We start from the raw sequence: 16,312 nt of genomic DNA on the forward strand, positions 1-16,312 counted from the left end.
CACTTTAGTGGTAAAAACAGAGAGACAGACTATTATCTGAATGGTAACAGATTAGGAAAAAGGGAGGTGCAACGAGACCTGGGTGTCATGGTACATCAGTCATTGAAGGTACAGCAGGCGGTTAAGAAAGCAAATGGCATGTTGGTCTTCATAGCGAGAAGATTTCAGTACAGGGGCAGGGAGGTGTTACTACAGTTGTACAGGGCCTTGGTGAGGCCACACCTGGAGTATTGTGTACAGTTTTGGTCTCCTAACTTGAGGAAGGACATTCTTGCTATTGAGTGAGTGCAGCGAAGGTTCACCAGACTGATTCCCGGGATGGCGGGACTGACATATCATTAAAGACTGGATCAACTGGGCTTGTATTCACTGGAGTTCATTAGAATGAGAGGGGATCTCAAAGAAACGTTTAAAATTCTGATGGGTTTAGATAGGTTAGATGCAGGAAAAATGTTCCCAATGTTGGGGAAGTCCAGAACCAGGGGTCACAGTCTAAGATAAGGGGTAAGCCATTTAGGACCGAGATGAGGAGAAACTTCTTCACCCAGAGAGTGGTGAACCTGTGGAATTCTCTATCACAGAAAGTTGTTGACGCCAATTCACTAAATATATTCAAAAATGAGTTAGATGTAGTCCTTACTACTAGGGGGATCAAGGGGTATAGCGAGAAAGCAGGAATGGGGTACTGAAGTTGCATGTTCAGCCATGAACTCATTGAATGGTGATGCAGGCTCGAAGGGCCGATTGGCCTACTCCTGCACCTATTTTCTATGTTTCTGTGTTTCTATTCCTGGAACGATTGCATTCCAGGACGACATCCTCATCACGGGTCGGGACACCGAGGAACACCTTCACAACCTGGAAGAGGTGCTACGCCGACTGGACCGGGTAGGTCTGCGACGCAAGAAGCCTAAGTGTGTGTTTTTGGCTCCTGAAGTCGAATTTCTGGCAAGAGGGTTGCTGCAGACGGGATTCGGCCTACCGAATCCAAAACAGAGGCGATTCGACGAGGGGCAACTCCAACCTGTGGCTTATGCCTCCAGGTCGCGCTCTCAAGCAGAACGTGGATATGGGATGGTTGAGAAGGAAGCACTCGCATATGTCTATGGGGTGAAAAAGATGCACCAGTACCTTTTTGGCAGGAGGTTCGAATTAGAAACGGACCACGAGCCGTTAACGTCCCTGTTGTCAGACAGCAAGGCTGTCAATGCCAATGCGTCAGCTCGCATGCAGCAATGGGCTCTCACGTTGGCTGCATATGACTACACCATCCGGCACCGGCCCGGCACTGAAAATTGCGCTGATGCGCTCAGCAGGCTTCCACTGGCCACCGCTGAGATGGTCATGGCCGTTGATACCTTTGACAGTGCAGGCTCCCCCATCACAGCCCGCCAGATCAAAATCTCGACCAACAGAGACTCCCTCCTATCTTTGATTAAGAAATTTGTCCTGACTGGGGATTAGGCGCCCGCACACGGAGCATGCCCTGAGGAGGTCAGACCGTTTCACAGACGGATGGATGAGCTCTCCATCCAAGCTGACTGCCTACTATGGGGCAGCCGGGTAGTCATGCCCCAGAGGGGCAGGGTAGCTTTCATCAGGGAATTCCACAGCGAGCACCCAGGCATTGTGCTGATGAAGGCCATTGCCCGGTCACATGTGTGGTGGCCGGGAATTGATTCAGACCTGGAACACTGTGTTCGCAGGTGCACGACATGTGCTCAGCTGGGAAATGCCCCCAGAGAGGCCCCGCTCAGCCCGTGGCCCTGGCCCACCAGGCCATGGTCACGCATTCACGAGACTACGCAGGCCCGTTCATGGGGAAAATGTTTCTCATTGTAGTTGATGCGTACTCGAAATGGATTTAGTGCATCATTTTGAATTCGTGCATGACATCCACCACTGTGGAGAGTCTCCCTGCGGTCTTTGCAACAGTTTGCCGGACATCCTGGTTAGTGATAATGACCCATGTTTCACGAGCTACGAATTCCGGGAGTTCATGTCGGGTAATGGCATTAACCATGTCAAGACAGCACCGTTCAAGCCGGCCTCCAACGGCCAGGCGGAACGTGCGGTCCAAATCCTAAAACAAGGCATGCTCAGGATTCAAGGTCCTTCCCTTCAATGCCGCCTATTGCGCCTCCTGCTGGCCTATAGGTCCCGACCGCACTCGCTTACAGGGGGTCCTGCTCACGGAGCTCCTTATGAAATGTACACTCAAAACTCGGCTGTCCCTCATTCATCTTGTTTTGTCCGACATTGTTGAAGGCAAACGCCAGTCCCAAAATGAGTACCATGACCGTAATTCAAGGGGGAGGTGTATAGAAATTGGTGACCCCGTATTTGTTCTCAATCACGTTTTGGGGCCCAAATGGCTTGAAGGTACTGTAATAGACAAAGAGGGGAATTGGGTCATCGTGGTTAAACTTAACAATGGGCAGATATGCCACAAGCATCTGGACCACGTAAAAAAAAAGGTTCAGCATGGACTCCAAGGCGGTATTCACATCACCGCCAGTGAACGAGCAACAAGAACAATCAGCAGCATGCACAGTCCCTGTGGTCAGGCCGGAATCACCACAGGGGACAATCATGCAGGCCAAGGCTCAACAGCTAGAGCCCCAACTGCGGCACTCCACGAGGGAGCGCAGACCACCCGAAAGACTTAATCTGTGATCCCAATAAGACGTTGGGGGGGGGAGCGGAGGTGATGTCATGTATGTAACCTTCATGTAACAACACTGCAATACTATACTTGAGAAATGCACACCTTGACCACAGGGGGGTGAACTTGTGGGAGACACTCCTCACCTGGTCATCCAGGTATATAAAGGGAGGTCATCACTTCTTGGTCCTGTAAATAAAGGTGCAGGTCACAGAGTGACTTTGTCCATTGAATGTGCCTCGTGTGGATTTGTGGTATTGTGTAAGGACTTTACACCTTCCAAGGCCGATTTATCCTTCCTGAGGTGCGATGCTCGGCATTGTACACAGTGCCCCAGGTGTGGTCAAACCCAGGCTTTAGTTGTTGCCAAGGATGATGCTGCCTTTCCCTGGTGACTGGGAGTATTCTGCGGGGACCCTGAACCAGTTGGACAGAATGATGCTGGACGAGGCAACACGTGAGACCCTTGTTGTTCCATCAGCTGCTGTTCCTGCTGTCGCTGGGCTCCCAGTCCCCGCTCGCTGTTAACCCTTGTCTCTCTTCCACAGATTGCACAACTGAAGCACGAAGTCAGCATGAGAGATGATCTTCTCCAGCTCTACACCAACACGTCGGAGGACAGTGAGCCCAACTCTTCCTGTTGCACCCCGTGAGTAACCCTGATCGTCTACCCACCCACCGCCCGGGCACTGCTCCCAACCTCACCCCACTCCTCCTCTCACCCGCTGCCCGTCCCCACTACCACCTAATACACGCATGCGCACATGCACACATGTGCTGCACACTGATACATACTCGCGCACACACTCGCGTGTGCACACGTGCTGCCGACAGGTACACACTCGTGCGCACACACTCATGTGCTACGCGCACACTCACACTCGCGCGCACACATGCACTCACACACGTGCTGTGCACGCGCTCACAATCGCGCTCACACTCGCGCTCACACTCGCGCACACGCACACACACTCTCATACTGCACGCGCGCGCACATGCACACACGAGCACGCGCACGCACATGCACACACACTCGTGCACACAGGTCATGATGTGGGGCTCACATGTGGTTTGGACTTTGATTTGCCCGTTTCCCACTTGCAGGTTGAGACGGAACGCGTCGTCAGTCTCTCTCCAGAATTACCTGCACCTGGAATTCCTGCAGCAGAAACTCCGGGGCTTGGAGAATGAGAACCACACGCTGAGACACCAGGTAATGAGGGACCTGTAGCCGTGACTGAGACCTACAACCAGTGTTGATCAGGGAGGGAAAGAGACACACCAGTGTCTGTACACGGGATGTTGGAGGGGCCGTCTTTCGGATGAGACGTTAAAACCGAGGTCATGTCTGCTCTCTCAGGTGGATATAAATGACCCCTCGGCACTATTTTCAAAGAGCAGGAGAGTTCTCCCCGGTGTCGTGGGGACAATATTTATCCCTCAACCAACATCACAAAAACAGATTGTCTGGCCATTACCATACGAGGTTTGTGGGAGCTTGCTTTGCGCAAATCGGCTGCCGCGTTTCCCACAGTGACTACAGCTGCGGGGCGTCCTGAGGTTGTGAAAGGTGCTATATAAATGCAAGTCGCTTTCTTTCCTTTGATGCACTCTCGCACTGGAGCTCTGAGACTGTCCCCCTCCCCCCCGGTCCTCCTGCCCCTCCCCCTTCCCTCAGTCCTCCGGCCCCCCCCCGCCCGCTTCCCCCAGTCCTCCCGCCTCCCCCCACCCCCCCAGTCCTCCTCCCCCCACCCCCCCAGTCCTCCTCCCCCCCCGCCCCCCAGTCCTCCTCACAAACCCCCCCCCCCCACCCCACCAACGCTAACTAATGGTTCTGGTTGTACTGCGTCTCTAAGCGTGTGACTTGTGTTCCAATTCCCTCTGAAGGCCAGTCAGTTATCGATGGAAACCTTGGAGTACGAGAGCAAAGAGGAGCAGTTGGTGATAGACTGTGTGAAGGAGCTTGGTGAGTTGGTGCAAACCTCCGCTGGACAAGCTGCAGAAGCTGGGGTTGTTCTCCTTGGAGCAGAGAACGTTAAGGGGAGATTTGATCGAGGTGTTCAAAATATGAAGGGTTTTGATAGTGAACAAGGGAGAAACTGTTTCCAGTGGCAGGAGGGTCGGTAACCAGAGGAGACAGATTGAAGGTAATTGGCAAAATTGGGGAGATGGGAACAATTATTTTTGCGCAGCGAGTTGTTGTGATCGGGAATGCGCTGCCTGAAAGGGCGGTGGGAGCAGATTCAATAGTAACTTTGAAAAGCGAATTGAATATACTTGAAAAGGAAACATTTGCCGGGCTGTGGCGAAAGAGCTGGGGGAGTGGGTCTAATTGAATCGCTCTTTCAAAGAGCCGGCACAGGCATGATGGGCCGAATGGCCTCCTGTGCTGTATTATTGAGTGCATGACATGTGGTGACCCACTCTGTGATCCCATTGGCTCAGAGTAGCACTTCTGACCAACAAACATCTATAACATGTTCAAAATATTATATCTGAGCATTCCCTGTCGACTGTTCCACATTATAAATTCCTATTTCCATATTTATCATGTTACACCGTCACGCTGTACTTGCACTCTCTGTCCAGTGGGGGCACTGCTGCACTGCCACTGGTGTGATTGTAGTGTGACCTATTTACATTAGACAGTCCAGCTATATATGTCGATGGGGGAATGTACCAGAAATATAAATATCAAGGGTACCTGAACCGTGCTCCATTTAGCAATGTAGCAATTTAGCTTGTGTTTCTGAGTTCAAATCCCAACTCAGCCGAAGTGGAATTTAAATTCAATGAATTAATTAAATAAATCAGGAATAAAAAGCTCCTATGTTGACCATGAAACTACCGGATTGTCGGAAAAACCCATCTGGTTCACTAATGTCCTTTTAGGGAAGGAAATCTGCCGCCCTTACCCGGTCTGGCCTGTATGTGACTCCAGACCCACAGCAATGTGGTTGACTGTCAACTGCCCTCTGAAATGGCCCAGCGAGACACTCCGTTGTATAAGGCGGCTCACCACCACCATCTCGAGAGCAATAAAAGCCAGTCTTGCCAGCGACACTCCCATCCTGTGAATGAATAAAACAGAAAGCTCTTGCCCTCTTTCCTCACTTCACTCAAACATTATGCTCACTCAGCCCTCCATCTTCTCCTGTGCCACCCCCCCCCCCCCCCCCAAGGCACTGACAGTCCGGCAGTGCCTTGGTCAGGTCACCAAGAGTGCACTGCAGAACTATGGGACCATGGGTGGCATCACAACCAAACCCTATCCAGTCCCCACCCAGCTTCCCCGCCCCTCACTGGGTGTAGTGGTCATCTATGGGACCCCCGGCTGATTACTGCCCTCCTGAGGTGACTGTGACCAAGAACTTAGAAGGCACGGCCACCAATGGTGGAGCAATTATAATCAGGGATGCTCAAGAGGGCAGAATTAGAGGAGCGCAGACATCTAGGGGTGGGGGGGGGGGGGGAGGGGGAGGCGGAGTTGTTGGGCTGGCTGGAGGAGATTACAGAGATAGGGAGGGGTGAGGTCATGGAGCAATTTGCAAACAAGGATGAGAATTTTGAAATCGAGGCGTTGCTGAACCGGAAGCCAATGTAGGCCAGCGAGCACAGGGATGATGGGTGAGCGGGACTTGGTGCAAGTTAGGACACAGGTCAGCGAGCACAGGGGTGATGGGTGAGTGAGACTCGGTGCGAGTTAGGACACGGGCAGTGAGCACAGGGGGTGATGGGTGAGCGGGACTTGGTGCGAGTTAGGACACGGGCTGCCGAGTTTTGGATCACCTCTAGTTTACGTAGGGTAGAATGTGGGAGGCCAGCCAGGAGTGCGTTGGTATAGTCAAGTCTAAAGGTAACAAAGACACGGATGAGGGTTTCAGCAGCGGATGAGCTGAGGCAGGGGCGGAGACGGGCGATGTTGTGGAGGTGGAAATAGGCGGTCTTAGTTATGCTGTGGATATGCCCCATTGGTGCCATTTCCAGCTTTCCCGGCGAGGCTGTGATATCACCAGCAGTCAGTCTGTGAGCACTGCTTGTCCAGCCCTGCCTGACCACGCACTGCGTCAGGGCGACTGGACAACGAGGAGACTCAGGAACAATCCCCTGGACTGGAGATCCCGGGCTATCAACCATTTGCCGTTCACGTGTTCCAGGAGGTTGCTAATCTTTGCCCCTCTCTCCCTCTCCCCCAATCGCCCTGTTTGTGGAACGATGGGTCCAGGAGAAAGCAACAGCCATCTGGCAGTGGTTTCCGAAGAGCTGACACGGAAAATCGAGGACTCCTCGCGACAGCAAGAGGAAATCAGCGTCCTGCTCGGCCGGGTGGTGGAGCTGCAGCAGAAATGCAAAGCGGTGCGTCAACCCTCTCTCTCACTCACTCACTCGGCCCTCCGTCAACCCTCTCACTCGATCCTCCGTCAACCCTCTCACTCAGCCCTCCGTCAACCCTCTCTCACTCACTCACTCGGCCCTCCGTCAACCCTCTCACTCAGCCCTCCGTCAACCCTCTCACTCGGCCCTCCGTCAACCCTCTCTCTCACTCACTCGGCCCTCCGTCAACCCTCTCACTCGATCCTCCGTCAACCCTCTCACTCGGCCCTCCGTCAACCCTCTCTCACTCACTCACTCGGCCCTCCATCAACCCTCTCACTCGGCCCTCCATCAACCCCCTCTCTCTCTCACTCGGCCCTCCATCAACCCTCTCACTCGGCCCTCCGTCAATCCTCTCACTCACTCACTCACTCGGCCCTCCATCAATCCTCTCACTCACTCACTCGGCCCTCCATCAATCCTCTCACTCACTCACTCGGCCCTCCATCAACCCTCTCACTTGGCCCTCCGTCAATCCTCTCACTCACTCACTCACTCACTCGGCCCTCCATCAACCCTATTACTCATTCGCTCGGCCCTCCGTCAATCCTCTCACTCACTCACTCCCTTGGCCCTCCATCAACCCTCTCACTCACTCCCTCGGCCCTCAGTCAATCCCATCACCGCTCCAACAATCCACAGTAAAGTCTATCACAATCTAAAATGTGTTTAATTTTCTTACATTAGTGCACGACAGAGAATGAAGAGTTAACTCAGTACCTCACAACATCGCGAGAGAGTCAGGAGCAACTAAAGACCGAGGTAAGTAACAGACTCAGTAACTCCTCTCCCCCAGCGCCCTGTGTCACTGACTGTATCTGTACTGATGTTAATCCAGCTCCCACATTACAGCAAAATTCTAAAGGGCAAAGTGTGTTAAAAGGACAAGCCTGAAGGCTCTGTGCCTCAATACGAGGAGTATTCAGAATAAGATGGACGAATTAACTGCCCAGATAGCAGTTAACGGATATGATGTAATTGGCGTCACGGAGACATGGCTCCAGGGTGACCAAGGCTGGGAACTCAACATCCAGGGGTATTCAACATTTAGGAAGGATAGACAGAAAGGAAAAGGAGGCGGGTGGCATTGTTGGTTAAAGAGGCAATTAATGCAATAGTAAGGAGGGACATTAGCTTGGATGATGTGGAAGCGGTATGGGTGGAGGTATGGAATACCAAACGCTAGTGGGAGTTGTGTACAGACCACCAAACAGTAGTATTGAGGTTGGGGACAGCATCAAACAAGAAATAAGGGATGTGTGCAATAAAGGTACAGGAGTTATCATGGGCGACTTTAATCTACATATTGACTGGGCTAACCAAACTGGTAGCAGTGCGTTGGAGGAGGATTTCCTGGAGTGTATTAGGGATGGTTTTCTCGACTAGAGAGCTGGCCATCCCAGACTGGGTGATGTGTAATGAAAAGCAACTAATTAGCAATCTTGTTGTGCGAGGCCCCTTGGGGAAGGGTGACCATAATATGGTAGAATTCTTTATTAAGATGGAGAGTGACACAGTTAATTCAGAGACTAGGGTCCTGAACTTAGGGAAAGGTAACTTCGATGGTATGAGACGTGAATTGGCTAGAATAGACTGGCGAATGATACTTAAAGGGTTGCCAGTGGATAGGCAATGGCAGACATTTATAGATTACATGGATGAACTTCAACAATTGTATATCCCTGTCTGGAGTAAAAATAAAACGGGGAAGGTGGCTCAACCTTGGCTAACAAGGGAAATTAAGGATAGTGTTAAATCAAGGAAGAGGCATATAAATTGGCCAGAAAAAGCAGCAAACGTGAGGACTGGGAGAAATTTAGAATTCAGCAGAGGAGGACAAAGGGTTTAATTAAGAGGGGGAAAATAGAGTACGAGAGGAAGCTTGCCGGGAACATAAAAACTGACTGCAAAACCTTCTATAGATATGTGAAGAGAAAAAGATTAGTGAAGACAAACGTAGGTCCCTTGCAGTCGGATTCAGGTGAATTTATAATGGGGAACAAAGAAATGGCAGATCAATTGAACAAATACTTTGGTTTTGTCTTCACGAAGGAAGACACAAATAACCTTCCGGATGTACTAGGGAATAGTGGGTCTAGTGAGAAGGAGGAACTGAAGGATATCCTTATTAGGCGGGAAATTGTGTTCGGGAAACTGATGGCATTGAAGGCCGATAATTCCCCGGGGCCTGATAGTCTGAATTCCAGAGTACTTAAGGAAGTGGCCCGAGAAATAGTGGATGCATTGGTGATCATTTTCCAACAGGCTTATCGACTCTGGATCAGTTCCTATGGACTGGAGGGTAGCTAATGTAACACCACTTTTTAAAAAAGGAGGGAGAGAGAAAACGGGTAATTATAGACTGGTTAGCCTGACATCAGTAGTGGGGAAAATGTTGGAATCAATCATTAAGGATGAAATAGCAGCACATTTGGAAAGCAGTGACAGGATCGGTCCAAGTCAGCATGGATTTATGAAAGGGAAATCATGCTTGACGAATCTTCTGGAATTTTTTGAGGATGTAACTAGCAGAGTGGACAAGGGAGAACCAGTGGATGTGGTGTATTTGGACTTTCAAAAAGCTTTTGACAAGGTCCCACACAAGAGATTGGTGTGCAAAATCAAAGCACATGGTATTGGGGTTAATGTACTGACGTGGATAGAGAACTGGTTGACAGACAGGAAGCAGAGAGTCGGGATAAACGGGTCCTTTTCAGAATGGCAGGCAGTGACTAGTGGGGTGCCGCAGGGCTCAGTGCTGGGACCCCAGCTCTTTACAATATACATCAATGATTTAGATGAAGGAATTGAGTGTAATATCTCCAAGTTTGCAGATGACACTAAACTGGGTGGCAGTGTGAGCTGTGAGGAGGACGCTAAGAGGCTGCAGGGTGACTTGGACAGGTTAGGTGAGTGGGTAAATGCATGGCAGATGCAGTATAATGTGGATAAATGTGAGGTTATCCACTTTGGGGGCAAAAATACGAAGGCAGAATATTATCTGAATGGTGGCAGATTAGGAAAAGGGGAGGTGCATTGAGACCTGGGTGTCATATTTTATCAGTCATTGAAAGTTGGCATGCAGGTACAGCAGGTGGTGAAGAAGGCAAATGGTATGTTGGCCTTCATAGCTAGGGGATTTGAGTATAGGAGCAGGGAGGTCTCACTGCAGTTGTACAGTGCCTTGGTGAGATTTTACCTGGAATATTGTGTTCAGTTTTGGTCTTCTAATCTGAGGAAGGATGTACTTGCTATTGAGGGAGTGCAGCGAAAATTCACCAGACTGATTCCAGGGATGGCTGGACTGACATATGAGGAGAGACTGGATCAACTGGGCTTTTATACACTGGAGTTTAGAAGGATGAGAGGGGATCTCGTAGAAACGTATAAGATTCTGACGGGCCTGGACAGGTTAGATGCGGGAAGAATGTTCCCGATGTTGGGGAAGTCCAGAACCAGGGGACACAGTCTTAGGATAAGGGGTAGGCCATTTAGGACTGAGATGAGGAGAAACTTCCTCACTCAGAGAGTTGGTAACCTGTGGAATTCCCTGCCGCAGAGAATTGTTGATGCCAGTTCATTGGATAAATTCAAAAGGAAGTTAGATATGGCCCTTACGGCTAAAGGGATCAAGGGGTATGGAGAGAAAGCAGGAAAGGGGTACTGAGGGAATGATCAGCCATGATCTTATTGAATGGTGGTGCAGGCTCGAATGGCCGAATGGCCTACACCTGCACCTATTTTCTATGTTTCTATGTTTCCCTCACACTGTCACTCTAACTCCTCTCCCCCAGCGCCTTGTGTTACTGACTGTATCTCTACTGATAATCCAGCTCCTTCGCACTGTCATTCAGTAATCCCTCTCCCCCAGCGCCCTGTGTTACTGACTGTATCTCTACTGATGTTAATCCAGCTCCCTCACACTGTCACTCAGTTACCCTAGTGCTTGTAGTGAGCAGGGTGTTTGATCGGGTGATTCAGATGATGCTTTGTTTGATTGTGGTGCAGTTACACTACCTACGGGAGAAGTATGCCCAGTGTGGCGCGATGCTGCGCGAGGCCCAGGAGGAGATAAAGAATCTGCGGAACAAGAGTGTGCCGAACAGTTCCATCAACCGCTACCACACGGTCCCCATCTACCCCATGGTAAGTGATGCAGCCAGACTCACACCCCTCCCTCACACTCTACAATCCCTCACCGCCTTCAGCCTTTCTACAACCAACAGGCTTTACACACAGGCGTGGTGTTGTGTATGCAATAACTGTTAGACTGAGTACTGTTTAACTCCAAGAGGTATGACCTTGACGCTGCTTTTATTAAGGCCCAAAGTGACTAATATACAAAATAGCTGGCCTTTTATACTTGGGTTGCACATACATGCATGCAGTCCAATGGCCTCCAACAATGACATCATTGTCATTGGCTAGTGATCCCAAAAGTACATACATGACAATACCCCCTTCTGAGATAGTATCATAGTCTTTTACAAATTGAGATGGTCCAGTGTTTTACGCTCCCGGGTTGACTGTCTCAGTTCAACTCCAGCCTTGGGTGAATGTTCAGAGTCTGTCGTGACTGGTGGCTGACCTGGTGGGAGTGGCAATGTTAGGGATTGAAAGTCCATTTTCATTGAACATGTCAGTGATTGAAAGTCCCGATTCACTGATGACCACTGAGTCCTCTGATGACTGGGGGTAGGTTGGTTGGTCATCGATCGTCTCTTTGACTGTTCCGGTTTGTCTATGTGCCGCAGCTTTGTCTGATCCATATGTTTCCTGCATGTTTGCCCATTTTTGAGCTTGACAATAAATACTCAGTTGCCCTCCTTGGCCATGACAGTACCAGCGATCCACTTGGGATCCTGACCATAATTCAGAACATATACAGGATCATTTACAGAAATATCGTGTGACACAGCTGCGTGATCGTGATACCCTTGCTGACTTTGTCTTCTATATTCAACATGATTATTCAAGTCTGGTGTACAAGAGATAGCTTTGTCTTAAGACCTCACTTCATCATTAGTTCAGCAGGCGAGACCCCGGTAAGCGTGTGTGGTCTTGTCCTGTAACTACCCAGTGTGCATGACAGGCGGGTCTGCAGTGACCCTTGGGTTACTCGCTTCATACTCTGCTTTATGATTTGGACAGCACGTCCTGCTTGCCCATTGGATGCAGATTTAAACGGTGCTGACGTTACATGTTTGATACCATTGAGTTTCATGAACTCTTGGAACTCCTGACTGGTGAAGCACGATCCGTTGTCACGAACAACGATGTCAGGCAGACTATGTGGCGTGAACATGACACACAGATTCTCAATGGAAGCTGTGGATGTGCTGGATGACATGATTATACACTATCCACTTCGAATATGCATCCACCACAACTAAAAACATCTTCCTCAGGAAGGGACCTGCAAAGTCTATGTGGATCCTGAACCATGGTTTGGACGGCCACAACCACAGACTCAGCGACAATTCCGCTGGTGCTTTGCTGAGCTTCATGCAAGTGTTGCACTGATGCACACATGATTCTAGCTCAGAGTCAATTCCCAGCCACCATACATGAGACCCGGCAATGGCTTTCATCATTACAATGCCGGGATGTGTGCTATGTAGCTCACGTACAAATTCCTCTCTCACTTTCTTGGGCATAACAACACGATTGCCCCACACAATACAATCCGATTGAATAGTCAGTTCGTCTTTGCGACGAATGTAAGGTTTGGTCTCCTCGCACATTTGCTTGGGTATGGCAGATCAATCACCTTTGAGGATGCAACTCTTCACCACCGATTAAAATCAGGTCCTGGCTGGTTCTGGTCTTAACTTGTTGAGCCGTGACAGGGGTTCCTTCACTCTCAAAAGCATCCATAACTAACAATAGGTCCGTCGGTTGTGGCGTTTCCACCTCCGGTGTGGGCAACGGCAGACGGCTCAAAGCGTCGGCACAATTCTCGGAGCCAGGTCTATGGCGAATGACATCATCATAAGCGGATAATGTCAGCGCCCACTTCTGGATGCGGGATGAAGCATTGGTATTGATACCTTTGTTTTCAGAGAACAGTGAAATGAGCGGCTTGTGATCTGTCTCCAGGTCAAACCAAAGACCAAACAGGAACTGATGCATCTTTTTAACCCCATGCACACAGGCTAGTGCTTCTTTCTCTACCATGCTGTCGGCTTTTTCCGCTTTAGACAAACCTTTTGAAGCATACGCGATTAGTTGAAGTTTACCTGACTCATTAGCATTTGGAATACGCAACCAATTCCATATGACGAAGCATCACAGCCCAATACTAGACATTTACGTGGGTCATAATGTACCAGCAGCTTGTTAGAGCAAAGCAGATTAGTGGCTTTCTTAAAAGCTCTGTCTTGAGATGCTCAGTTGTCGCCTTTTCTTGCAGTATGTGCAGTGGTTCTAATAAGGTGCTCAATTTAGGTACTAATTTACCGAAGTAGTTGAGTAGACCCAGGAACGAATGCAGCTCCGTCACATTCTGCGGCTTGGGTGCATTCTTGATGGCCTTGGTTTTCGCGTCCGTGGGCCTGATGCCATCAGCAGCAATTTTCCTCCCCAGGAATTCGACCGCTGGTGCCATGAAGATGCACTTTGAGCATTTCAGTCTGAGTCCCACTTTGTCCAGACAATGTAGAACCTCTTCCAGGTTGTTCAGATGTTCCTCAGAGTCACAACCTGTGATCAGGATATCATCTTGGAACATGATGGTTCTGGGAACGGACTTCAGGAGACTCTCCATGTTCCTCTGAAATATTGCTGCAGCCGAGCAAATTCCAAAAGGGCACCTGTGATAAATAAACCGTCCTTTATGCGTGTTAATGCTCGTAAGTCTCTTCGACGTCTCGACCAGCTCCTGTGTCATGTAGGCCGACGTCAAGTCCAGTTTGGTGAATGACTTACCCTCAGCTAGCGTAGCAAACAAGTCATCAGCCTTCGGTAACGGGTACTGAATCTGTTTCGAAACCCTGTTGATCGAAGCCGTGTAGTCTCCACAGATTCTGACTGTGCCATCACATTTCAGCACAGGAATAATGGGGCTGGCCCATTCATTAAATTCAACCGGTGATATGATCCCTTCACGCTGGAGTCTGTCCAGTTCGATTTCGAACTCCTCCCTCATCATGTATGGAACTGCCCGAGCTTTATGATGGACGGGTCTTGCATCCGAGTCCATGTGGATCTGCACTTTGGCTCCTGTGAAGTTGCCGATACCTGGTTCGAACAGTGAGGGGAACTTGCTCAGTACTTGGGCACATGTATCTTTCTCCGACGACAATGCCGTTCTAATCGCATCTGATTTTTTTCAAGCCAGTTCCTGCCAAACACCATTGGGCCATTGCTTGGGGCAATCCATAGCAGTAACTCGTGAACCGCACTGTCATACGACACTTTAATTGTGGCACTGCCAGTCACCTTTATCAGTTCTTTGGTGTACGTGCACAACTTCGCATTGACTGAACTGAGCCTGGGCCTCACAGCCTTAGTATCCCACAGCTTGTCGAATGCCCTCTAGCTCATTATCGATTGACTCGCCCCGTGTCCAGTTCCATCGATACCGGTATCCCATTAAATTTCACATTGATCATTATCGGTTTGCTCTTAGTTAGGAACGAGTACAGTCCATACACTTCCTCCTCTGGTATCTCAGATTGCGTATCCGGATCCGCGCTAGTCTGATCATCATCCTCCACATGGTGTGTCGCAGCTCGCTTGCTCATCTGCGGGCATTTGCGCTGGAGATGCCCCACTCTCAGACAGCCTTTGCAACTATATTGCTTAAATCGGCACAGCTGGTGCCGGTGATTTCCCCCACAACGCCAACACGGAGAAATCGGATGCATTCCCACTGGCAGACTTTGGGCAGCCACAGGTTTCACGAACACAGCCGGATAGGCCCTGCCATGTGCCGCTCTGCCGAACGCCGAATCAATCATATTTACAGTACTTGCCGAGTTTCGATTTTTCACTGATATCTGCTTTCGACTTCTATTCGTCGTCATGCGTGACTGAGCGATCGTGATGGCCCTGTTCAAGTCCAACCTCTCCACTGCCAGTAGTTTACACATGATCACCTCGAGGTTGATGCCGATTACAAAGAAGTCCCGCAGCATGTCTGCCAACACAGCCCTGAACTTACACGGTCCCACTAGACGTCTCAGGTCGGCAATGAATTCCGCCGCATTCTGGCCCTCTGAGCGCACGTGCGTGTAAAATCTGTATCTCGAGATGATGATGCCTTCGTCTGGCTTAAGGTGATCCTGTACCAGTGTACACAATTCTTCATATGTCTTCTCTCTTGGACTCACAGGCAGGAGTAGATTCTTTATCAGACTATAAATTTTTGGATCGCAATCCTTGAGGAACATCACCCGGCACCGATCTGCGTCGCCGACCTCCATTTTGTTGGCCACGAAGAACTGGCTCAAATGACTCTCAAAGTCTTCTCCTTCCACAAATCGCTCCAACAATCCAATTGTGCTCATTTTTGCATCAAAGGTTCTTGTTGCCTCGTCGCCAAATGTTGTGTATGCGATAACTGTTAGACTGAGTACTGTTTAACTCCAAGAGGTATGACCGTGGCTCTGATTTATTAAGGCCCAAAGTGACTAATATACGAAGTGGTGGCCTTTTATACTTGATCTGCACACACGTGTGCGGCAGCCCAATGGCGCCACCTAATGGCTAGTGATCCCAAAAGTACATACATGACTCCTGGTATCACCGTGTCAGTGCCCTGCCCTGTGGGACTTGGGCCCTTCCCCCGGGTTTCCTAGTTGAGTCCACAGTTGCTGTATTGATCAGTTATGGACCAGTAACATTTTCTGCATTTATTGAGGAGCCATTTTGGTGCCGAGGCCGACCGGAAGGTGTCCCGCTCCATGCCTGCTCTGCGCTGCAACTGATCTGAGCCGTCGCACTGGTTTCACACCCAATGTCAGTGTCCCTGGGGGGGGGGGGGGGGTGGACATTCAGTCAGGACTCCTGCTCCTGCCCAGTGAGCCCTCCTGGAAAGGTGTGCGTGCGTGTCGGGGAAGGCCGGGATTGTCCTCGGCTGTGACTCCCCCCCCCCCCACTCCCATGGTCCAATAGTCCACCGATACTCCCATGCGCCAAATGGCCACTTGGGTAAAGTATTGGCGGGGGGGGTGGGGGGGGGGCTGTGGATCCCATACTTAAGAGAGCGGTTTCAGGAGAGGAGAGACTGGAAGAACGACGTGCATTTAATCAAGTCTCAAATCTCTTGTG

General features: G+C 50.1%; 1 protein-coding gene across 1 annotated transcript in view; it reads left to right on the plus strand.

The window, feature by feature from the left end:
* The window catches only part of LOC139233512 (trafficking kinesin-binding protein 1-like), a 59,562-nt gene that overhangs the window by 22,455 nt on the left and 20,795 nt on the right, over positions 1–16,312 (plus strand). The window contains exons 5-10 of the mRNA XM_070863914.1: positions 3,214–3,314; positions 3,770–3,878; positions 4,553–4,631; positions 6,891–7,021; positions 7,727–7,801; positions 11,048–11,185. Of these exons, the coding sequence (XP_070720015.1) occupies positions 3,214–3,314; positions 3,770–3,878; positions 4,553–4,631; positions 6,891–7,021; positions 7,727–7,801; positions 11,048–11,185 (633 nt within the window). The remainder of the gene's footprint in view (positions 1–3,213; positions 3,315–3,769; positions 3,879–4,552; positions 4,632–6,890; positions 7,022–7,726; positions 7,802–11,047; positions 11,186–16,312) is intronic.

Source organism: Pristiophorus japonicus, chromosome 21 (genome assembly GCF_044704955.1).
Source record: "Pristiophorus japonicus isolate sPriJap1 chromosome 21, sPriJap1.hap1, whole genome shotgun sequence".
Classification (NCBI taxonomy): domain Eukaryota; kingdom Metazoa; phylum Chordata; class Chondrichthyes; family Pristiophoridae; genus Pristiophorus; species Pristiophorus japonicus.